The sequence below is a fragment of the Cotesia typhae genome, unplaced genomic scaffold, assembly GCF_013202065.1.
Source record: "Cotesia typhae breed Kobodo isofemale line unplaced genomic scaffold, CoteBio_Ctyphae contig_23, whole genome shotgun sequence".
NCBI lineage: Eukaryota > Metazoa > Arthropoda > Insecta > Hymenoptera > Braconidae > Cotesia > Cotesia typhae.
The window spans coordinates 1,915,642-1,942,207 of NW_027423729.1; the positions used below are offsets into that span (position 1 = coordinate 1,915,642).

The 26,566-nt window shown below is 30.1% G+C and overlaps 1 protein-coding gene across 1 annotated transcript in view; it reads right to left on the reverse strand.

The window, feature by feature from the left end:
- The window catches only part of Gfrl (Glial cell line-derived neurotrophic family receptor-like), a 162,527-nt gene that overhangs the window by 21,598 nt on the left and 114,363 nt on the right, over positions 1-26,566 (reverse strand). Inside the window, exons 5-10 of the mRNA XM_074239154.1 lie at positions 13,668-13,795; positions 7,407-8,132; positions 6,473-6,646; positions 2,026-2,110; positions 1,797-1,949; positions 675-812 (exon numbers count right to left, since the gene is read on the reverse strand). Of these exons, the coding sequence (XP_074095255.1) occupies positions 675-812; positions 1,797-1,949; positions 2,026-2,110; positions 6,473-6,646; positions 7,407-8,132; positions 13,668-13,795 (1,404 nt within the window). The remainder of the gene's footprint in view (positions 1-674; positions 813-1,796; positions 1,950-2,025; positions 2,111-6,472; positions 6,647-7,406; positions 8,133-13,667; positions 13,796-26,566) is intronic.

The window sequence follows — 26,566 nt, forward strand, 5'->3', positions numbered from 1 at the left end:
ATTTTCATTATAATTATAAATTTTAACAAACTCATCAGCTAATTAATACAATATTACTTAATACAATATCATCAGCGATAATGATAGTGAGGATCAATATTGCCGGCATTAATTAGCGTTATTGATAGCGTATTAATTATTTATTTTCAATTAATTTGACTCAAGCGACTGTTCAATAAATGAATGAAATAAAAATTTTTAAAATATATTTTTTATGATAGCAAAATATCGCAATACGTCAAAGTAAATTGACAAAATAAATTGCCGAGGAAATCAAAATAAAAATAACTTTAAATTTCGCGATATTATTGCTATTGAGGTCAAGTGCTAGAAGGTAATCGATTTTTTTTTTAAGGTATAACAGACAAAAGAACTACTGCTTTTAAATTATTTTTTTTTTAACTGTTGTTGTTGTTATTGAGCTGGGAATGCTCGATCTTAATTGTATAATTTATAATATATTTTGCGAATTGAGGTTAAGTTTCAAGTGTACATTCGAACCCGAACACCGGAAGAAGAAGTAGGGGTGCCACTTTGGATGAGGCTGATGTAAGGAGATCAAGAGTAGTTAACCTCTGACATTTTTATTACGCTAGTACACCGAGCCGATGATCGTACGGATGATGATTATGATGATAATGATTATAAGCTATTTGATAGGATTAGTAGATTACCTGCATGTGATATCCTCGCGACATGCCAGAGCTAAACTGTGACAGGTTGGGAACTCGGATAGGTCGTGACCTTGCGCGCAGACTGGGTGCATCTTTTCTTGGGCCACTATGCACGCGTCATCTTTGTCTTGAGTTTTTCTGAAGATAAAAAGCAATGAAAGATTCATCTATTTATCATTCAGTCGTAATTAAAAATTATAAGCTCGAAAAAAAAATTTTATATAATTGCATAAAAAAATAATTGGTAAATCCAAACTTACATGCTTTAAATGTTGTACGGAAACTTATCGAAGTAGTTTAAGTATAATAAAAATAATAATAAAGCAATTTAAAAGTTATCTCAATAAAGTTTTCAGGAATGGTCTTACAAGTTGAACGCCCTCATGAGTATCGAAAGTTTTTTACAAATGACAAATACACGTGAGCACATGAACTCTGTAAGAAACTCTGTTTACTAAAAAATGTAATCCATACGGCTGCCTGTTGAGTAAATACTACGATAATTCGATAATACGATAATAGAAATTTTCTATTTTCAATTTAGCAAGTAGTCATTGATTCTATATCGATATTCTTTATCTATATCGATTGAATCTAAAAAAATTGGGTTAATTAAGTGTGCTTAACAACACTATGTTTGTATAGAAAATTTCATTAAATTATTTTTTATCAATGGATATAATTACTTTAAAAATAAATTAAGTTTTTAAATCGACGAGTTTTGATTTTTATATGATAGTAAAACATTTTGACAAAACTTTTTTCCTTATGTAATTAATTAAAATATCAAAATGTTGTAAGATAAATTGGACGGTTAATTAGGTCCGTGTAAATTCGCGATCAGGATTTCTTGGGTGGTATCTATATAAATGTAACAAACGAATCCAGTTCTAAATTGGTAGAATGTCGAGCGTAGTTGGTTGTTACCATCTCTCAGCTCCTGGTTCATCGTACTTCATGATTACCCTACTCACTTTACCTTACTTTTCCACTCTCTCAGTGAACGGTACTCCAGATAGTCTGCTCCAGCTACTAGTCGCCCAACTACAAGTTAAGTCAACCCGCTTGCTGCCCTTCTATCCTTCTATTCAAGCCTCAATGTAAATTAAAACAATTACTCACTTGCACAGACAAAAAGCAATCTCCATCGAGTGACTATCATTAGCTTTTTTGTAGAACTTCTGCAATGCATTCATACACTCATTACGAGCACAGCTTGAAGCGTCGCAGTGATTCAATATTGGCTGCAACAATCCTCGGCACTCCGTATCATTTCTATTAAATTTGTTTATTGTCTAGGTTATTGTTCAATTCAATTAATACAATTTTTTTTATCTTTGTTTTTACGTACCGACACATTGAATAAGCTTGATGACACGTACTTGAAAGTATTAATTTTACAGGTTGATGAATTTTTTCAAAATCGATCGACGAATCTGAAAAAAATCACAATTTCATTGAAATCATAAAAAATTTCTACAGATCGTAAATCTGTAATAAGATGATCCAACTAGCATATTAAACATTACACATTATACATCTCTAAAGCCATAATTTTCCTTGACAAAGCCCATGGAAAAAACAATTTTAATGTTTATCCATTTAAAATATCATAGTGGATTTTTTTTATTATTTTTCCTCTCTTTTATTATTTTTCCAGAAGCATGACGGAGGATATTAAGTCGATATATTCAAGCACCTTGGATATTAAAGTACACCCTCTTGTAGCCACGTCTCACGTCGTAGCGGCGCACACCGACTATGTTCGATTCGATAAGAAAAATGAGGCCAGAATACCACTACCGCAGTAAAGCCAAAAGCCAACGTTTCTACGGAGGATCACTGTACAACCCCTTGTCAGTGATTCCCTTACTACCACTTTTACTTCTACTTCTACTTCCACATCGACTATTACTTCTCCCTCGACTTCCTCTACTGCAACACTAAAGTCTACTTATATCTCGGCGTGCATGAGATAAATTCGACGTGGTTTATTAAGACAAACGAGTAAAAGTAAAACTAACTTCTCTTTCACTAAGCTAACCCTTACTTCCTTCCTTCCTATTTCGAGAGTTAAACTCCGAGACATTTCATCGAAAATGAGACACATTACACATTACACATTACATTCAGTAGCGCGAGACGAGTATGGCCAGACATTACATTAAATTGTGTAAATTAAAGTGCAAATAAAATAATTATTATAGCGAAACAACTCACCGGGGTTAGAAACAAATTAACACAAGTAAACCCAAAAATAAATATATAATTTCAACGGAAAATATCCTGAGGTTGATGTAAATTTAATACATTGCTGTTTGCCGTAGTTTCTGATGTAATTCTAGTACAAGGTGTCTTACGATATGCTTCTCCTACAACCTAAAAGCAGGAGGATAATATTCCCCGCTCTCATTTCAAGAGGGGTTTACGTCAGACCGGGCGAGCGAGTTTATCTGGGGAAGATGCCAGCAACAGAGATGCTGAGATGCACCATTTGTGTCTCTAACGGCGCAGTACAAACCTTTTGGCTATTTTGTCAGTTCTGCATAAAATTACTAACCAACAACAACAATAATGATAAAAATAATTATAGTGATATTAGTAGCTGTTATGAAGATGGAATTGCTATTTTTCCTATTTCTGGAGGATGCTTGCTATTTTATCTGAATATTACACGTGCTACGAATTCTTTGTTGTGGAAAAAAGACGGGTTTAGTAAAGATGCAAAGCTACTGTAAATGAAAATCTTGGTTGGAAAATTCGACATTTATTGGAGTTTTTTTTTATCAAAATAATCACAAATAAAAATTGAAGTTGTCAAATTCTTTTGAAATAACTTGATATATTCACATATGGCCATATTAGATCATTTTAAATGGCTATAACAGAAAATTTTAAATGGCAAAAATTTCACAGAAATTTTTAGAGTTTTTTTATGTAAAGGATCACAAAAGAACAAAAGAATTCATTTCGCATGAAACAAAAAAAATTTTCTACAATAATTGGAAAATTTTAACTATGCAAATACAGAAAAATTGCAATTTTTTTTTGTTTGAATAAAAATAAAGTGAAATAAAAAAAACTCATCCCGAAGAGAAATCTTAAAGTTTTGGCAATCGATTAAAAAAGAAATAAAGAAGAATAATAAGTGTCTATTTTCGTTACTAAAGGCTTAGCTTGAACTATTTACAGTAATGAGCCTTTGTAAAAAAGCTGGTAACGACGAATCGAATTTCGCTATAGTATAACCTGGGATTCTTTTAATTTATTTCTTTTAGTTCTTTATCTGTTGTTCGATTTACTTTTTTTTTTTCAGGAGGATTGTCTTTGATAATGTTGCTATTTGCTTGAGGTAATCGATAAAAAATAGCGGGCTGGTAGGTAAATAGTTGGTGCTCTCCGATTAGTTTACTCGAGTTTCGTCAACAAGGGGTCGGGATTGCGATGAGTAAATACGCGGGTGATTGATGATACAGCTAATGATTCGAGTTATTGTGTGAATTCCAAGAACTGTTGTCGAGATTAAGATCTTGTTTAACGTTGAAGCGAAATAATGGCAGCCGGGATAGGCTTGTTTAAATGGAAATGCTACTACTGAGCGAATATACACGCTCAATCTTTTTTTTTTTTTTTTTTTTTTTTTTTTTTTACTAGAGAAGAATTTTATAATTTTATAATTGCACAAAAATAAAATCGTAATTTACGAAAAAAATAGTAATAAAAATAATTGATAAAATTTTGTAAGTAATTTAATCAATAAAATACTTAATCGAAGGATAAAATTTTTGAATGGAAATTTTTTCGACCTTTTCAAAAATTTGAAAAAAAAAATTAAATACACAAAAGTGAAAACGCAACAATAAGGAATATATCTTCTTAATTAGCGTTAAGAAAGGACAAAGCATAAGACGATGAAAGAAAGACTTTCATGGATGACAAAAAGGTCCATTGTGTTTGTTAAAGCCAGTGTGACACTCGAGATCCCGCAACAATAATGAAAGAAACCGAAAGTTTATTTTCCTAAGTTAAGAAACGGAGAAGCCACAAAGGGAAAGAGACTGTCTGAGATTAAGACAGACTCATTAGTCCTCGGTCTGATAAAGGTTATTTAGTAAACGTCTTATTATCGACGGTGTTTAGAAAATCAGAGCGACAAATCAGATTACTAATGAGTAGCTTTCCGTCCTGGGTAAGGTAGTGGCTCAAGTTTCTTAAACTTGTATTGGCATTCAAGTTCTCTATCTGCAGAGATAAATTACGTAAAAAATAAAAAAGCTGTTGAGATAAATTGGACGACAAACTGAGACTTGGAAGTTATCTTACATCTAGGAAAAGAGCTAACTTTACGACAGCCATTAGTGTTATCATGATTAATCCCAAAATTTTACCTGGTAAAACTTATTAATTTCAAAGATTTGTACCAAGAGTCGTATTTACTCAACTATCTACTAACTTGTCATCGTGATCGTCGGCTATGTCGCGACCGGATTCAGATATATTCGGCTCAGTGACTGAGGAAATGAGAGTCCTGTCAACTAGTTTTAATTTAATTTTATTTTATCTTGCTCAAGTTTAACAGTTTGTACTTTAAGGAACAATTTACGACACATGTAGATGTTATTTTTGAAGCGCATTTCATTCAATTTAAAAATTTTTTCTGTCATCAAAATAGTTTAGTTGAATTTATCTGTTTCGATTGAGGAAAAAAATTTGATTAAAAAAAAAAATATTTTAAATATGTGAATTAATTTTTGAAATGTACCCACATTGATACGTAATAAAAAACAAAACATATTTCCGTCTTCTAGAGAATGCTTGTAACATTCCAATCAATTTTTTTTTAATTGTCAATTTATAACAGCATAAAAAAGCATTCCTGCAGGGCAATATTGCAATGATCTTCAAATATTTGTAAACTCATCCGGGAAAATCGTTACAAACTCTTAACATTTAATGGACAATTTTAGCTCTTTTGCCCACACTAAAGCACTGTTTTATTTTGTAATTTTTTCAGATTACCGTTCGCGTCCAATTGCATGCAGACGATAATGGAAAAAATCGCTATTTCCTTCGGACTGTAAAATAAGTCGTAAACTCCGTGCCGAAAGTTATAATTCAGGTAATCAGAGGATATTACTTTCGGCAAAGATTTCCCGATTTCGTGTTAAGCTTTGAAACAAAATAAAAAACGAGGACTCTAAAATATTTGAGCAGAAGATCACGGCAACAGCATTAATGCGATTCTTGGGCTTATAGCGATGGAACTATCGATATTTAGCTTCTCGACATTTTCTCACGTGGAAATAAAATAAAAACAGGGCAGTATAAATCGATTTGCTTTATTATACCCGTCTTCTTTTTGGCATTGTATACTTGGCCAGCCGTACGTATCAAGCACTCGGTAGGGGTGTAATTTTCCGATGGTGAAAACCCGAGCGTAACGATTCATCGTATACTCGATCGTGTCATTACCATCAGCTTAAAGTGCATTTCTAGCGAAAATAAATAGATTCCATTTTAACAATTGCACATATACAGACTACTGACTATCGACGACCGGAGTATGCCCTATCATTTGTAATCGACTCTATCTATTTCGGATCAACTGAAAAATTCAGCGTCTATCTGATTCTAGACTACTTTTTACATTAAAATGCTTTTTATACCGATGGAAATTAAAATTTTTTTTTTTTAATTTCAATTGTTTACATTGAAAAAAAATTTTTTTTGAATAAATAAAAATAAATAATAATTAAATCCAATTTTTTAATTAAAAAAAGAAAAAAAAATTGACTCACCATCGTCTTCAGTAGTGTGATTCTTCCGATGATGTGGCCGATGCCTGAACCCCGGAAGTGTGAGCTGCTTCAACGCATGAAGGTCTTGATGATCAGCATCAATCAGCGGGTTCTCCAGCTGCGACTCGATGATTTCAAAGCTCGTGGTGTTGTCAGGATGCGAGATGATTTTCACTGTAAGCGCGTAAGCGTGTAACCTGATGATTTAGTTCTACTACTAAGGCTCCTTACTCTAAAGGTTTCGTACAAAAGGAACTGGCGCTTCTGCTAATTAACTAGTCAACAATACTCAAGCCAGTGAAAAAGTCCTTTCAAAGACTCGATTATTGATCTTTGATAATATTAATTTCGTGCAAATGAAAATTAGAGTTTATTAGTTAGTGAGATTGTACTCAAAAGTCTACTTGGACAGTCCATTTAGCTGAAATTACAACTCTTTTAAGTTATAAATAGTTGGAGATCAATTGTTAATAGTACACGGAAAAAGTGGTGTTCAAATCATACCAATCATTTCAATGAATAGAAAAATTTTATTTATGTTTTTTAAAATGAGATCGATTAAAAATTAAATGTGAATAATAACAACTTGGATCAAGAAATTCGCATTTTTTCATTTGTTCAAATTTAAGGTAAAGCACATAAATAGTCATTTGAGCGCCTGCAAAAGTTCAGGCCCTAATTGTAATTACTAATCAAAAAATATTTTTACACATTTATTAAACAAACAAATAAAAATTATTCTGTCAATTTTTTTTGCCCAAAAAGAAACCTGTCTAATTTTTGTAAAAATTTATTTTCACCACTCTTAAGACATCTCTATCAATATCAGTATGACTTGATACCAAACTATTTTTCCGTGTAAAAAACCAAATGATGTATGATAGTAAGACAAAATAACGCGAAAAGTAACAAACCCCCTTGAAGAATTACGAACCTTGAGCTACGAAGCCCTCGAAGGCTTTACGGAGATCAAAAAGTCGATCAATAGGCAGACCAAAGTCGTCGTCAATCCGGTCGACAACAACAGGTCCATGCTCGTAAGTAGGTCTCGGTGCAAAACGGTTGGTGCCAGGTCTTAGTGCTGGTGCCGATTGTGCAGATACTTTCTCGTTCTGAAGTGCAGGCGATGCAGGCTGTGGTAATGATGATGATGGTGATAGTGGTGGTGCAGGAACAGGTGATGGTGCTGAGGGACGATTGTCGTGATGGTGCCGATGGTTGTGATTTTGGTGCTGGTGGTGGTGGTGGTGCTGATTACCGCGGTCAACTTTGTGCTTTTCGAGGTCATGCTCGGTGTCGTTAGAAGCATGCTTGCCGCCGAATTCGTGATAGTAGGAAGGAGAAGAAGCAGAAGAAGAAGAAGAAGAACCGGCTACTGGGTTGCGATCGTGGGGACCCGGACCCGAAATCGTACGGTCCGATTCCGCACTGCCAGGCATTTCTGGCAGTCCGTAGTACCCATGACGATGTCGATCGTAGTCGAGCTCGTCATTGTTGCTATTGTAGCTGTAAGTGCGCGCGGTCGCGGGGAATAAAAAATAGGGGTACATACTGGTCGGGGGCAACCAGATCTCTTGAAAGCTCTCCTGCTGGGGGTCGAACGGATATAGGGCCGAGTCCGTTCCTGATAAGTCTAAAGACGCGGAGAAGGGCAGAAAGTCTGAAACACAGAAACAGAGTCCCGGGCACACGAGGTAATAAGTGCTTTCTTCCTGCTTAGTTGCTGTTATTTTCCTCGACAAGTGCACGAGGAAATCTGTCATTTTTGTTAAATTATTATTGTGCAGCTTGTTTTTTTATTTTTCATAAGAAATTATTTTTTTTGAGAATTTTCAACGTTATTCGAGTTATATTTATTTTTTAAAAAATTTTCCTAAGATTTTATAATTATGAAAAGAACATTTTTCTAATGATTTATGATTTTATTAAAAAACAAAAAATTAAAGCCAAAAAAAAAACAATTAATTTTATTTCTATGTTTTTCAAAAATAATTTGTTTGGCACATAAAACTATCAACATTTTTGTACTTTTTATATTTATTTGTTACCCATGCAAAAAAAAATTTATTCCATGATGAATTTGATCCTTAATCCAATTTTTTTTTTAATAAAAATCAATATCAAACGAATAGTGAGTCGAATTTCATGATTTTTTTTCTCCAGCCAAAATAATAGGTATTTTCTGTTATGAAATGCCACAGATTTTAAGGAAATAAATAAAAAAAAGTAAATTTGGTGGTGTCGCAAGAAAAAAAAATTTTAAAATAAGTTATTGATTTAATAATTTTTTAGATTTTTAGAAAAAAATTTTTTAAGACAAAGAAAAATGAAAGTAACTGCACAATTATAATTTTTTTGAAACAAAAATATTTGAACTAATCCATAAAAATTCAAAATTGCAGAACAAATAGTTTTATTTCACGTATAAATATTTATAAGCATGTAGTAGTAGTGGTGGTGTCGTGTACTGTTGAAAAATTTAGGAATTGTTTTGGGGCGGCAAAGAAACACAAGCAGGAGAATAAAAATAAAAGTTTTATAAACAAGATTCCCGTGAGTCACGTTTGCTTTTAAATTTTCATAGCTCCGAATATCTTGTCAAGTAGCTCGAGCTCACTATTTTCCATAATAATGCAATTTTAATTAATTTTGGTAAATATCAGGTAAGTGATAAGTAATATTTGGCAAAAATATAAGGAATATTATGAGAAAATATTTGTCTGGTAAATAAAAGAGTGTGTATACGTTCGATCGAGTAAGAAAAATATCCAAAGTTTAATTTAATTCGATAAAAAAATATTGTATCTGAGATGTCTAATTTAATATAATGTAGTATTTTCTGAAGCGGAATAAAATAATATTTGATCGACGAGCAGTGGACTTTGGGATTTGTGGTATGATAAATGACTGATATGGATTTAAGTGAATTCAATGAGATAAATAATGAAAGTTTTAATAGTTTCAAGTATTGAGTTTTGTTGATGTGTGTTTAATTGATGAGTCGATGGAATTACCAAGCTTCTTTTGCTTTATGGGAAAACTCTTTTCATATCAATATATACATATATCCATGTAAGTCTGTAAATAGCAACATTTCATGTTTCTTTAAAATCGTCTCATATTTATTGAAATGCACAGAAAAAAAAATTCATTGCACCAATTAAAAAAAAATTTGAAACTTTTCAATTTTATCTCTCAACTAAATTTATATTTATTTATGTTAATAATTTAAAATTAATTATTATTTATTAAAAAAATTTTTTTAAGGTAAAATAAATTTCGAATATTTGTATTAAATAATATAAATAGTCTTCTAATTAATTAAAAATAAAGGAAAAGTCTCAAAAATCAAAATTGCATTGAAAATGGAGACCTGATTTCTTTTTTTTATTCTACATATAAATATTACTCTACTAAATAAATAAATAAATATAAATAGAATAAACTGACAAGAAAATACCAATTTTTAAATATTCAAAGTTCAATAAAAATTTTGATTTTTTTTTTTTGAATTATTTACATTTAATTAAAGTTAATAATAAAAAAAAAATTCATGAGTATAAAAAAATTTAATAATAATTTACATTGAAAAAAATTTTTATGAATACATACGTAAAACCTTGAATTGTAAACATGAACGGAAATGTCGCCATAAAACGGTAGACTTTTATATGTGTATATATGAATATATATGTATATGAAACATAGTTTTATGAATAAGAGAAAGAGGAACATAAACATGCAAAATGACAAAGCATGCGGTGCAAATATTTTTCTATTTTTAATTTTATTTGGAACTTATGCACGGTCTACTTGTTCGTTACAAACAAATTAAATATAAATAAAAAATTCATTAACGCATTTTATTTATATTTAGATTGTTTTATAATTACACATATGATACACGAGTGTAAACCGCGACTGGAAGTGTTGTTTACTCTGGAATAGCGTGTACTTTGAAGTGTACACAGCTTGGGAAACATAATTTTATAGTTAACAAACAATTTGTTCGTTTTATATGATATATAAGTAAAAAAAAAAAGGAATAGCTGAATGAATAGTGAGTGCAACTACGAAAATATTTGAAAAATTTATGCAATTATTTTTATGCAATTAATTTTCATTCCATCAAATGCTTGCTTTTATCTTCGAAAACATTCGATGGATTATGTTATACTTTTGAAAAGGACAAACAACTCGTAAATTCATCTGTATGATGGCGCATTTTACGGTGAGAGTGATTCGTGCTCACGTGATGCATTGCAATGACTAGCATTCTGATGGTGTGCATTGGCATCTGTCATGGCTCATTCGAATCTTTATGTGCTCGTCAACATTATGTTTTATGTTTTATTATATTATTTTATTTTATTGTTCAATTACATTTACGAATAGTTCAGATTATCATTCATCACATCACGCTAAATTATAAATTTTATTTTAGGTTTCAAAAGGTAATAAATTTTTTTCACTGAATTATTGTGAGACTATTCAAATTACAAATATAAAATTCAAAAATTAATTTTTTTATAGTGACATAAAAATAAATTGAAATCCGTAAAAAAATTTTCTGATATTTTCTGAGCCATACATGACTTTTGATTAAAATTAGTGTTGAAAATTTTCAACAGAGGGCGCACAATCGCTGAATCTTCTCCCTACAAGAGAGTTAACTTTTAAATGTTAAGTAATAAAATAACAATAATTTTTTTTAATTATTTTCAGAAGTTTATTATTAATTTGATTAAAAAATTAATAATAAATTCATAATTTATGGAAATATCAGAAATTCAAAAAAAAATTTTTCCACCGTTTGTTTTTAATAAAAATAACATTGCGTTGTACTTAAATTTTTGCTTCTATTCAACTGTCAATAAAATGTTAATTATTTGTAAAAAAAGCGCTTTTATAACATAAATTATAATTAATCAATAAATCATAAAAGAAAAAGTAAGGAATAAAAAAAACAGTAAGTACACGTATACTGATACCGCAAAATTTCCCCGGAAAAGTTATTGAAGTTATCGAAAAATTTGCTCATTCATATTCATACACCACAGCTGTGGTTCTATCAGAAAAAAGGGAAAGGCTGAGGCATTGAAGAAAAAAAAATGAAAGTTTTCCTAATAAAATAAAATAAAATAAAATAAAGTATAAAGAATCTTTCTCGCTAATAAATTTGAATCCAACCTCAAAAGTTTTAAAACTATCAGCCTTTAGAATAAAAATATCTTGTCTTGATAAATGGTAGTTTTGCAACATAAAAATACCCGGTGAAGTAATATAATTTTCTGCTTGAATTAATTTTATTTTTCCTCGAGAGTTTTGGAATTAAATAACTTTCTTCGTCCTGTATTATGATTTTTTTACGAGACTTCATGACCATTGGTTGGTATATAATAAAATAATAAAACAAAAACATAAATAAAAAAATGATGAGCACAGTTGAATGGGAATTACGTAGAGAGCTTACGGAAATACGAGCAAAGGGTATAGCATAGTGATTGTTCCATTTGAGAGGATAACTTTAGAGAATCTCAATGGAAATGTCTGACGGAATAGAGTCCTCGGAAACTTTCAAGAGAATAATACCACTTACAATTGACTTAAACTCACTCTCACTCACTTACTATATTGCTCTTTGAGACTGTCGTAACCTGATTTAATGTACTAGTAAATTAACTTTTATAAATAGTTGTTATAGTTAATAAACATTTTGTTTTGACTTCAGGATATCCGTAAATAAATTTACTTTTACATTTTATGGAAAAAAAAAAATTAATTTTAATTTTCGCAGCATCAAAAAAAAAAGCTCAAAGCCTTTTTTCATATTTGTTTTTTTTTTTTTTAAATGTTAAATCGATAAATATGCATCGAAAAAAAAAAATTTATGAGCATTACACTACAACGTGACATTAAATTTTATTGAACTAAATTTTTTTTTCTTTTCTGTCGCAAGTAGCAGACAGTAGATTTTTTTTGAAAGATTTAAAAATTTGACTTTACTTTTAATTAAAGTTTGATAATTAAAAATTAGTAGTAAAGTGAAAAATATTGAAAAGCAATAGTATTAAAAGTTGAAATAGATTAAAATAAGAATTTATCATTGACATTTTCTTTCTCGAATTTCCTCGTAAGCTCTTGAATCCAAGTGAAGATCGATTGGACGGGTGGGCAAATGATTTAATGGATGAAAATCCTCTCGATCTTCATTAATCCAGGTACAACTAATACATTCCATTCAACACATCTATCTCTATATCGAGCTCTCAGTGATACTAGACCGTAAATAGCGTTATATTAAATTTTAAATCGAGTAATGCTTTTGATATCTTACATGTCCTAATGGCCAATTATTTCTTATTTATATGTAATTGAATAAAATGCTACTTAGTTCGACTTCTACTCATGGATAATATCAATATGTGAAAATATTGATATCCAATTGCCCGATTTCGATATAGTAGTACTGAGGCTGTAATGAATGGTTATTTATTTTGGCAATAAATTTAATGAGAATCCAGCAAATATGTACTGCGTAATGATAATGGTAATTATTAGTAACAGGTAATGAATTTGATAACACAGTTGCAATTAAGTGCTCAGCATGATTATGAATCATGATTAATTATGATAGTTAAAGGAATGTTCTTTTTTGTAAGGTTTTTTAAAAAATAATAAATATTTATTTTTCGATCAGTTTTTTAGCTGACATACTCAAAATACTTTAAATATTCATTTAAATTATTGCTGAAAAAAAATTAAAAGTCATTTCTGAAAAATGGAAAATTTAGCAATTTTTTTCTTCTAAATTTTTTTCACTAGAAAAAAAATTACTAAATTAAAAAAAAATATTTTTTGAAACAAGAGAAAAATTATTATTAAAAAAAAAAAAAATTGCTGTCTCAATTTAAGAATTTCTTGTCTTGAAATTACATTGCAAAAAATCTTTGAGCAGTTAAAAAAAAATGGTAATTTTTTAAATAATAACAAACTAATTTTTTGACTAATCAAAAATACTCCCTTAGTGATTTATGACCAATGAAATAATAATTAACGCATGGACTTGTTTTTTGTATTATCTTGATCATGTGACAATGTATAATTATGACATTTAATTATGTATTTTTTATAATCAATCATTTCCAGACAATAAAAATATTATTAAAATCAAAATAACCCGAAAACAACTTACCCACACACGGATTATGATTAACTGTTGAGAATATTTTATCACAGCGCTTTTTTGCTTGATTGCCTGGACAAATGCATCCGAACATCGGCGACAACCTCAATTGAGTCCAGGCATCATGACAAGCTTCTCTGAAAAATAAAAAGAAGAGTTTATGATTAATATTTTATAAAATTGAAATGAGAAGGAAAAATTTTTTTGGAGAATAGAATGCGATTAACGTTGAATAATTTGATAGTAGAATCGGTAGAAGTTTAAACGGTAGAGGAAAAATGTTGAAGTTAGTTTTGGAGAGAAATGGCAGTGGTGAGTTGTATATGTGTGTGATAGGTAAAATTTTATCAACGTTAGAGCCACTAGGCCAGCGGATGATTAGCGTCGTTATCTAGATCGTTACACGCGGCTGGTGCAAACTATTCCGGAAACTTGGCGAGACACATCCACCTGAGGCCTGAAGGAATGCGAATTATTCCAAATCGTTGGTTCTTGCATTCGTGTGTGAATACGATTAGATATATATCCTATGAGAATTTACGCCTGTGAAAATTTTGTGATGATAATGCCCAATATTTTCTTTTATCTTTGAAATTATTATATTTTAAATTAGTAAATAATTAATAATTTAAAATAAAGCCTGTAGACTTACTAAATTTAGTTTTAGAGAGTAGGATAAAGAAAACTTATTCTAACAAAAAATTATGATAAGTTGTAAAAAATTTTTTGTAGTTTCTGAACCACACTGACAAAAAAAATTAACTTGGCTTCAGAAAAAAATTGTGACTCAATTTGTTGCTCTGATAAATATTTCTTTCAAAAAATTCTATTTACTAATTTAATGAAAAGAAAAAAAAATGAGAATAAAATTTTACTTGATTTAAAAGCAGAAATTTTAAATTAGACGTATCTTAAAAAAAAAAAAAAAAAAAAAAAAAAAGTTATTTCATATTCTGTTTTTAAATAAATATCTGGTTTAAAATTGTCTCTTTTAAGCCAAAAAAAAGTTTCGCTTATTTCATTTAATTTTTTACTCTACGGAATTTTTTTATAAAACAGTCACAAGAATAAAAAAATACACAGCTTCAAATAAAATTTTAACGCTAGTTAACATCCTAAATACCGTTTAAGTGTTTAATAAATCATCAAATCCAATAATTTATAATTTTATGTATAAACTTTACAACCGTCTCGTTCCGCATTTATTGAGTTGCGAGCACAATCCATTAAAATACTACATCGCGCAAATCAATAAAATCTTAATCTCGAGTATAAACATAAAATTAATAAAAATTTCAATTATAATTAAACCTTTAACTGACAGATTTAAAAAATACATAAAAAGACAGCGCATTGAAGTGGATATAAAAAAATATTTGATCGTAAAAAGGGTTCTCGTTACACTGTGAACGTAAATCAGAGAACTAAATGTATGAAAACTTGAATACCCTTAAGAGGGCACTAAAATTTTTATCTCAAGATAGAATTTTAAGAGGATAAAATATAACAAATGATTTTTTTTCTGATTATAATTTCTATTAATATTATTATTATTTTTATTCCATGGAAAACGTATGTAAGATAAAAATTTAATCCACTCAAGTCGTTGTAGCTCGAGATTTTTAAAAAAGAAAATCCAATGTCTTAAACCATATGCTCGCATTATTTACGTCCTACTTTATTCTGTGCTTAATATATATAAATATATACATACATACATTTATTTTTTACCATTGCTCAGATTCAGGCTCAGTCGGATACCGAGATTCGTATTATTTTCAAGCAATAATAAAATCGTAAAACATTATTTAACTGTATTGTGCACATCGAGTCTAATATGAGAGATAAGATGATCGTTGTAATCGCAGTACTGTACTATAAAACTAAAATATACTTTAATAAGTTTTTAATGCATTTATTACGGTATATTTTTTGTTATTTTATTTTTAGTAAACTTTCAATATATCTAGAGTCAGCTTGTCTGATTTATAAAAAAAAAATCATGTATCGGTGATCGATTATTAATTATTGACTATTTATTATTTATGATTCATAAGTTACAGTTTAGTTATGATAACATGGATTTAATGAGAGCGAGATAAATTTATTGAACATTAGATCGGGATAAATGAAAAATTAATATTTATTATCTACGACTGCTAATCACGGAAACAAATAAATAGGTGGTTCAACATGAATCATTCTAGGAAGGTCTGATAATTTTGCTTATTAATTAAAATTGAGTGGAATTTATTTTTAATTCAAAATAATAAACAATGATATACCTTTAAAGTAGAGTAGTTTTAAAATCAAAAAAAAATTTTTTTCACAAATTTACAGAGACCTTTTTAAATTCCAAAAATTAATTTTTATAATTTTATTTTTGTTTATTAAAATAAATTAAAAAAAAAAATTTTTTTTAATTTTCGATTGTAAAGCATTCTCTGATGCTTTGTATCATGAGTTGTGCAAAAAATTTTTTAAAAATTATTGTTATTATTGTTATATATTATTATTGACTGACAACATGACTGATCCACCCAGATTTGTTCATATTGCGCCATCTATTTATTTTTTTTTTTTTCAGGTTCGAGTATAAATGTTTGATAGCGGATATTACCTTGAGTATCTGGAGGTAAAAGCGTAATATAGTCTGTTAAGAGTGTCTCATTTTTATGCAGCAAACAATATTGCCTCTTGTTCTACCAAAGAAATTTTATGAAACGCTTGAAATTCAAGCTCAAGCTGAGCTTCGAGTTAGCTCTTAATACTAATTCTAATATAAATCTCAACCTCCTTATATTTTTTAAAATGATGGTAATAACAATACCGGTAATGATACAAATTGTTCCAGTTTAAACTTTGACTCCACTTGAGTTTATTACACTCTTGGTCAAATCATTGAATTGTAAAAAAAATTTAATATAATAGAAGAGGAACTTTGCTAAAAAATATTATATTGGATTTTCGTAAATTTATTGGTATTTTAAGTTGTAATTAAAGAGACATAGAGAGAAAATAAAAACCGAGGTTAAAACTCGACAAATAATAGTAATTTTATTTTCAACTTAAGAACACTGTCGTAATTATTAAATAAAAAAATTACGCGATACGTTGTAAAAAAAGTCATTCCGATCACTTAATAGTTTTTTATTGTTAACAACTCTTAGTTTAATGGAAGCAATAAGATCGAACAGGCTGGATTTGTAGTTAAGTTTAATTCTTGAAAAAATTTTATTGCAGCAATAAAACATTTACTTGGTTAAAAAAAAAGTTTGAACCAAGAAAATCATGCAGAATTTTTTTTTTTGATTTAAGTAAATTTTACACAAACTAGATATATTTCTTCTTGATTCAATACGATGAAATTGTTATTATTATTATTATTATTTTTTTTTTTAGTGTGGATATAATATGATTTAAGTTTGGATTAAATTTATTTTATGGAACAGAATAAAGAAAATAAAAATAATAATAACATTTTTTATTAACATACGGAACTCCCGAAGTTTTATTGAATTAAAAAATTAAATAGGAACCTGTGATAAGGCTGTAAAGTATTATTATTTCAGCATCATGAATTCAGAAGACTTAAAATAAGCTGGTTTACAAAAAAAATATGAAATGTTGATAGCAATATATTTTTTCGTGTTCGAATGAATTTCACGTGTGAATTTATGAGGTAGAGGACGTATGGATAGTATTAACTGGCAGTGTATTTTTTTTTTTACATAATTTTCTTTCATTTTAAAATTTTTTTTTTTAATAAATATGTTGTTCACATTCCCTTTAAAATAATAACTATAAATGTGAAAATTTAATTAAGAAACACTCTGGAAAAGTGAATTGATGAAGTTTAGATTAAATATAACCAGCCATAATACTTTAGTATAATGACGATGGCGTAAATAACAGCAATTTCTTAGTAACTAATTAAATATTCCAATAAATAATGAGAAATAAAGTGCATTAATCCCAACAATTTATTAATCCCGAAATTTTCCAAAAAGTTTCAGCAACTAAGATGGTAAACAGAGTAATTAATAATGTGAGGTATCAAAGTGGATTTAAGCCGGAAAACACGTGACTGGAACTCAAAATAATATCAGTATCGCTAGTAAGAAGAGCTGTAGGTTAGCAGTCCTTGATTAAAATTCAAAGTGCCGTAACCAGAGAAGCGTCCTGAAAATTCTCAGTCCTCTTGTGGGAACTCGTTTGAGTAAACCCTCTTCACATCTCTTCGCTATGTTCTCCCGACGTTCCTTTGCCACCATGGCACACACTCAGACTTAGAACTAACGTCTACATCATATCACTCCAGTTTACAGTTCACAGTTTACTGTTTTCAGTATACAGCAATTTACTTACGACTTTCACTCGGTAGCACCTGTAAAAAGGAGCACTAATTCTACATGAATTTACTTTACAACTCATCCGCAATCTTGAGCAATGATGATTCGGTCGTTTTAAAATTTAGAATTTTTATCAAAATTTAAGACAGTGATTTTTTTGATAGAGAGAATTTTTATTATTTAAAAAAAAATTAAGAAAGAAATAGTTATGATTTTCTGTTAAGTGTTATTCCCAATGCAGGATAATAAATAAAAAGCCAGAGCTAAGGAGCAATAAATGTGTAATTAGTAACGCCGGTAGTTATAAATTTATTCTTGCGTTAACGTTTAAAGCTACCGAAGGAAAACGGATGTACACGAGCTAGATGACCGAGTGTTATGAATTTTAATAGGGGCTTACACCGCGATAGACTTAAAGGCTAAGTTTAACAAGATACTATGGTTTTAGATTCTTGCTCTGGGCTTTTCGATGTTAATTGTGGCTAAACGATTTTTTTAATTTACTGTGGATTTAATTGAATTATGTAAGGAAGCGAAAAATTAAGTAAGATTGTGATTATTTAGTCAATTCAAATTAAAAAAATTTTTTTTTTTTAATTTTGGTTGAAATATTATTGCTTATTTAATTATTTTTAAAGTCGATAAAAATTATTAATTTTGTTCCGAACTGTCTTTTATATGAATTAATGATTGATGATATAAATTAATAATTGAATATATTTAAATTGAACATTAAATAAATAAATACAATCACCTAAAACATTATGAACATTATCCGTAACACAAATTTCCAGTTGACTGGACACGTATATAATGGGTTCTATTAAATGCCGCTAGCTAAATAAAGAGAATGAATAAATGGATGAATGAACAAAAACCAATGACTATTAAGTTACGATCAAAATTTCAATAACCAAATAATGGCTATTATTTTCGTTTTATTCGACTCATCACGTGGATAAAAATACACAATTGTAATATCAATTGTTTAAAATTTTTAATTTTACTACTTAAACTGACGGGTTGTTTGCGAATAACTAATTGATCGTTACATTAGTGGAGGGCGACGCTTAATAATGAAAATAATGATGAGGCGGTAAATATATTTAAATATTATTAATAACGATAAAAAAGAAAAATTAGAGAGTTCGTTAGAGAGGGAGGCTGTGGAGTGAGAAATATCAGAGATGACAAGAGAGCGCAGACACTTTAAGGAACAATTAATTCCAACAACGTTGTCGACACGTTGTTCGTCATACCATATGCGACATCGGTTCGAAGAATTTGCGGAATTTCGGCTCGTAATCCGCGTCAAGATGAATAATTATTGTGCTTAGTAGATAACGACCCTAGGCCCTCCATTCTTATGACACCTGGTGTCTTCTATCCCTTATCCGTTCATTTTTACGATCTTTTATTATTTTATCAGCTTTTTTTTTTTTTTCGTCAAAAAATAGAAAAATTCTTAGCTTCGATAATCACCTCGTTAAATTATCTTTTTTATCTTCCTGAAATAGTTCAGATTATCAGAAAAGATTTAATGTTTATTTCATGACGTTAAGTGTCTTTAATATTTCATCAAAATTTTCTGCAAAAAAAAATTAAATCAATTAATCAAGCGTCTTCAATTACCATGTGCTTGCAGACTTGCGAATTTCCCTTTGTACAATCACCGACAGTTCCAAGGGATATTTCATTTTTAAAATAAATATTCGAGTAAATAAATCTAAAATAACGTCATTTTTACTGTGCAGTGTAAATAATTGCAATTCAGATTAAATGTCAGTGTCTAAAATTCGAAATTCATACCAACAGAGTGTGTCACACTAGAAAAAAAAAATAAGTAAATAGTTGTTATTAATATTTGGTACGTGAATTTATTTTTAATTTAGTTTGTACAAAAATAAATAGCAATAAAATAAACTCAGTATACGATAAAATTCATAACACGAATAAAAATAAACTACTCGTGTATGCTGTTATGAATACGTCGCAGGCAATTAGTCTCCAGCAATGAATTTCATGTTGTTTTGTATTTAGTTCAATTGTCGCAAATAGTTGATGAACAAAAAAAATAAAAATAAAAGCAAAAAGCATTTATTGATAAATATTATTTTCGAGCGTCGAGTTTTAATATAAGTGTAAATAAAACACGCTGTTAAAAGCTACGATTATTAATTATTCATTATTAGTTATGTATATATAATATACTATGTATATGTATAGATGTTTATTATTTATTGCTGGTGTAGTGCTTTTGAAATTTTTTTAACGCCGGTAAATGTGTATTATGCAGTAGTGTACATTGCATAGCGAACCGTGGGAATGATGAAAATGAAGAGAGAGAAGAATTTATTTATGTTGAGAGAGAAAATTAACGCAGTAGTTGTGCAGGTAGGTAAATGAGCCCCTCTCACGTTAAATCACACTGCAAGCATGATAAATCCCTCATAATATTAATATTTCACGTCTCTTAGGGTTTTGCTTACTCACGCTAGATGTTTCATACAATTAAAAGTATGATGCTAATTTTAAACTTTTATAAATAGAATTATATTTACTTATTTAACAGCATTATAATTGTGATAAATAACCACTGATGACTTTGGCGGTTTTTTGGACTAACAGAGTTGAACCAAACGATTTTAAGATGATTTGCTAACTATAATTATAATCATAACCATCGTCATAATTGTAATTACAGTTACAATTAGCTCATGTATAATTTATAATCATGATTATTATCTGTGTTGAGATTATTAATATTATCTCAATCCCTATAATTATCATAAGTCATTTAATTACTATGACAATCATCATACTGAAATATAAAAAAACTTAAATCAAGAAAAATTTATTTTTTAAGTACTATTTACACTACTGAAGCTTTTTTTTTTCTACATGAAATATAATTTTGTTTAATAAAAAAACACATATGAAAGATTTTATGTACCTCGATATATTGATCATTATAATTTGATCGAAGATCTTTGATGGTTTAAAGTAAATTTCTGAATAGAAAAATGATCTATTTGACCTTTTAAATGCATGAGTAAAATTCTAAAATTTTTTTTTCGTCAAGTAGTTTTATTTTGTGTAAAAATTTATAAAATCACAAGTGTAAATCTTTCATCATTATAATTAAAACACACCATTTCATATTTAAAATTTTTAAAATACAAAATACATGTACGTTTTTCAAAACTTATTTTTTTTCTTCCACCACATTTCAATCAAACATAAAACTTCTGCATAAAAAATTCCAGAAGAGCAGAAAGTATTAACGCATACCCATGAAGAATTTTTTCGAGTCTTTTCTCCAGCGATTCCCAGACTATTCATATTGTATAGCGTCTGGCCGTTCTCATCTATTCCGCACTGAATTATCCAGACTCGTTGAGTGAAAGTAACCCCTCCTTTGGCTGTAGTTTTAACATTTGTGTAAAATAACGCCAGAAAAGTGCATAAGCCCACCTGTGTAGGCATTGCGGTACGTATCATCAGTGCGCACACGCAACACATATTTAAATATTTGGCTCACGTTCATACCCGTGCTACAGGTCATTCCTGTCTCTCTACTCTTTATAAATATAGGTACAGGTACAAGCATAGATACAGATATACAAATTGCATCTGATCTGGTCAGGTGAGCTGAGGACTAGAGTGTTGCAGTGCAGAGGGTGGTGGTGTTAGTAATCGTTACACAATAGTAGTGGTGATAGTAGAGCAACGCGACAAGGCCAGACGAAATGGGGTTGAAGTCAAGCGGCATTGGTGGTAGGATGGCTGAACCGTAGCTACCCGTATCCGTATATACGTGGGTTAAACCGCATTGCAGGATTACCCGGCCAGGTTCCTTCTGCCCGGCGAGCATAAAATAACCGCTTCTGAGGATACCCATCAGCTATGAGGAACTACACTACTTCAGGAAGAAGCTCAAGATGTACTTACTGATGTCGATGTGGTTAGAAAACTTTTTTAAGAGGTATGTGTGCTTGTATTCAGTCGCTATAGCAGGTATATGGTGGAAAATGTTCTCTAGTGTTAGAAATAATTTGCACAAAGTTAGTAATGATTTTTAACAGGAAAAATATAATTAATTAAAATAATTATATTTAAACGCCAATAAATAATAAATATATTACATTCCACAAAAATTAATCTAGTAATTGACGAAATTAAGAATCAATGTCAGATTTGCTCTTTAAGAGGGCCAAAAAAATTATTTTTATGTTGAAACTTAGTGTGTCAAACATAACTCTCTTGTAATGAGATAATTCAGTGATCATACGCCACCTGTCGGAGAATTTCAACACTAAATTAATTGAAAAATTATATATGATTATATGTTCGTAATGCGAAAATAGAGCTCATTTTCAGAAATAAATGTCACATACTAAAAATTATAGAAAACTGAACGAGAAGAGAAAAAGAATACAAAAAAAAGCGTTGATTCACTGAAAAAAATTTTCAACACCGACCGTTTGCAACGCAAATTCACAATATTTTTCGCTGATTCTAGTCCAGTTGAATATAGATTGAGTTAGATTGAAAAAAAATTGTAAAATATAAAATACAAAACGGTAAATTTAAAACCGCTATTGTATTGTGTCGATCTGTTGTCTGTTGAATAAACTGGATTTGATGCTCAGTGACCTATAAAGTTTGTTTACCGAACAAATTTTTGTTGATCACTTTATCCAGTTTTGAATAAATCCATATTGAGGGTTCGAACATTGATAGGTTTTTGTTCAGTATAGCTTTGAGTAGAGGTAAAAGCAATGACTTTGAAATTAGACGCTGAAAATAGTTTTGAATTGGTATGTAAACCCAGGTAGAAGTAGAGATAAGGTTGAATTTGGGTTTGGAATTAAAACTAGTGGTTAGAAATTCCCTTGGCCTGCGACTGAGATAGCTAACGAACTAGTTGACCGACTGAAAATGTTGTGTGTTGTTTCAGTGTCAAAGGAACCGTGTGATGAGTTGAAAATCAAGTTTTCGTGGGTTTGTTCATTTGCTAATACAGAGACAAATCATTGCAAGTCACCAAAAGGACCTCTGGTCATTTAGTACGTCAAAGCTCCTGTGATCTTTTGATGTTTCCTGGGGATGTTCGTTTTCGATCAGCCTAAATTTTGAAGCTATTTTTCGTGAATCAAATAATTTTTTTCTGAATTTTGAATGCATAATTTCAATAACAAAAATGGAAGTAAATTTATTAGAAGTATCAAAAATTTTTAATGTGAATAGAAAGGATATTAATTCAATATTAATTCTTCGGTAGTGAGACGATTCAGCGATTTTGCGCCATCTGTTGGAAAGTTTAAGTATTATCTTTGGTTTAAAAATTATAAATGGGCAGATCAAGGTAAATCAGAATATATTAAGCCCTCTACAGACAGATCAGGCTATATTTAGAAATTTTTCCACGGAAATTTATAATACATAATTGAAATTCCATCGAACAAGTGATTAAACTAAAATAATAATGAAAACTAATCTTAGCAAAAAGAAAGCTGTAAGGGAAAATCAATTGTCTAGTTGATTGAGGGAAAATTGATTACGTATGATAAATAGCCCGAGGATAGTAAACCCAAAAGCGAATGGCATCGAACAATGAGCAATACAAAATAGACTGACTGACTTTATAATAAAAAATAAATAGAATAGGTTTTTTAGCAGTCTCTTTTACCCAGGTAATTCAATTCTACATAACCTTTATATCCCCTCAAAGCCAGTTTCTATGTAGTTTAATAAATTTACTAGACATTTCATCCTCCTGGCTATCCTTTAGATCCAATGTATTCTAACCTTAACGCAATAAAATTTAACACAATTTTTAGTAAAGGAAGAAAAACGGTTTTGCTGAAATAGAAGTAGGAATAAAATGATTCATTTTATGATAACAATGTCTTTCTGTTTATATCGTGTCGTATTTGAAAGTGTAGCAGAAAGAGGAATGAATAAAAAAAGATATCTGAGTGGAAACTTGTATGGAAAAAATAAAATCTAAAATCCCCCACGGATTTAATGTATTCTCTTGTGAATAATATTCTTTGTTTTATAATTTTATTTTTTATTATTTCAGCTGATCTCTAGACGCAGCCACAAAAGAATATATAAAATAAAAGGGGAAATCGTTTGAGCCACTTGAATGCGTGCATAGAAAATCGGCGCTCTATGGTATTGGTATATATATACTTTGCCCATGGGAGAGAAGCTTTGGTCTAGATCAAATGGAAATACTGTTGCTAGTAAAGAAACCCGAGAGGTTTCTCAGCCAATTTAACAGCCATTTGTCGATAGATATCCTCCAATATATCCACGGCGAATCCATCAATTTTATATGTACTTTGTTATATTTTACAATTTTAACTCGGATTAATTTATTACTTTTCATAAAAATTTTATAAATTACGAATTCACATAAACGTTCGTTTAAAGATGTAACACAATATAATATTAACTAACTCTTCAAGTTCACAAAAGTCCTTCAATTAATTACTGCGGCGGTAATTTTATTATTCATATGAATTCTGAAACATTCGGCTCATTACTTATTGAATAAAAACGTCTATTAAAAAATCAACGTTAAAAAATTTTAAACTTTTCATCTCCAGCCAAAAAAAAATTTAAGGTCATGAGAAGTATAAAGAAAAAAAAAAAACAATAGTATTATTCAACTATTTCACATAAATTTTTAAATAATTTCTAAGTAAAAAGTGAATAAACCAAAAAAATTTGAACTCTAAAAAATTGAAATCATCAAAGAAAAATATATCTTTGTCTTTCTCTAAACCCGAACATTTTTACCACTTGACCTTAAAAAAAAAAAAAAAAAAAAATAAAATGTGAAAAGTCGTAGGTTTCCAATCATCAACAACTGTATATCTGGGATCGATCATTTTCTCAACAACCTCACCAGTCAATCATCGTATCTCTTTATCTCAGCCGAAGCACTGAACCAAGTTTCTATGATTACTCGAGACCTCATACATCAAACTCCCCAATCGTCAGACAGGGACAGAGCAAGAAACTACCCGAGCTTTATATCCATATTATCCAGCGAGATATATCTGTAGATCCATACATCCATACATCCATACGTCTATGCAGAATGATGAAATACAAAGACAGTGAATGTACGGGATCAAGAGGCTGAAGGCGAACTGGGGTGAGTTGAACGGGGTTTTCAAATTGAGGAAAGGGGTGAGGTGAGGGAAGAGAGGGTTGCTTCGGGGCAAACGTAAACGACGATTCCGCGTACGTGCTATCGAAATTCTGCAGTGCAGCTGGCGCACGTGGGCCACAGCCAGAGCAGATGAGGACTGAATCGGGGAGGATCTACGGAGGGTAACATGGGAAACGCAGATAACTCGAAGCGACTGGTAATGTTAGTGTTGAACTAAATATATATCTCTGCTAAATATGTACATATACATATACATTGGCATATATATATGCTAAGGTTTAAGGTTATGTAGCCAAGGAGTACCAATGGGCGCTGACGTTTGCAGGAGCAATATCATCAGATTCGATAGCCGTTTTCGAAAAGCGAACACGTTACCACCTCGCCCGCTTCCTCCCGCTTACACCTAATGGCCTTTCAGTATTCTAAGTACGAGAGAACCTATTAACCTATTAACGCCCCGCTCAACCGGTTGCTGCTGCTGCTGCTCCTGCTGGTAGCATGATCACCAATCCTCTCAACACCTTTTCCCACATTCAATAGATATTCCGATTATTCAAATGCTCCGCGATATCTCCCGTAAGAGGACTAGTTCCTGCTCACTGTGCGGTTTGGTTCGATGGAGCTCGCTTATAACAATATTTTATTGATCCAAAATTCAAATCATTGTTTTCATTACATCGAAAAATCCTCTGATTAGAGATGTTCTTGCAAAGAAAAGTTTTTTTCCCTGAAAAAATTTTTTGAAGTGACCTGATCTCATTATGTTTTTTTTTTTTATCGTGTGTTTTTGCTACTTTTTCAATTACGAAAGAAAAATTAAAAAAACAATATTAAAGATTGACAGTAAAAGCTTTATGAAAGATTATATTTTCTCAAAAAACAGAAGCCGGCTGCAGATTAAGTGTAATCCGTGAGTTAAACAATTCCATCCGTTCCACAGGTTAAAACTTTATTACATTCACTAAAGTTGCTATAAAATCACTAACCACAACAGAAAGTTTGGTGGAACATAAAAAAAATTCCATGACGAGTTTACAGAGAATTTCTCAGCCTACAAAAAAAGTCATGACATAGAATAGCAACTTTGGAAATCAAAGTTTGAAGTATTTTAAAATTTATACTGTAAATAAATAATTTGAATATTTAATTTTATTTGAAAGTTTTGAATTCTTTGTCCTATAAGCTCCCTCATTGCATAATCAATAAGAGTAGAAAAATTATCTAGGCACTAGAAATACCAGTAAATGTCATCTTTCTATCCTGGTATTTCAAATTCGTCTGTATGGAAGGGTAAACACGATAATTTTTCAAACTTAGAAATGGACATCGATGCTCTTTCGTGAATGTACGCATGATACAAAACA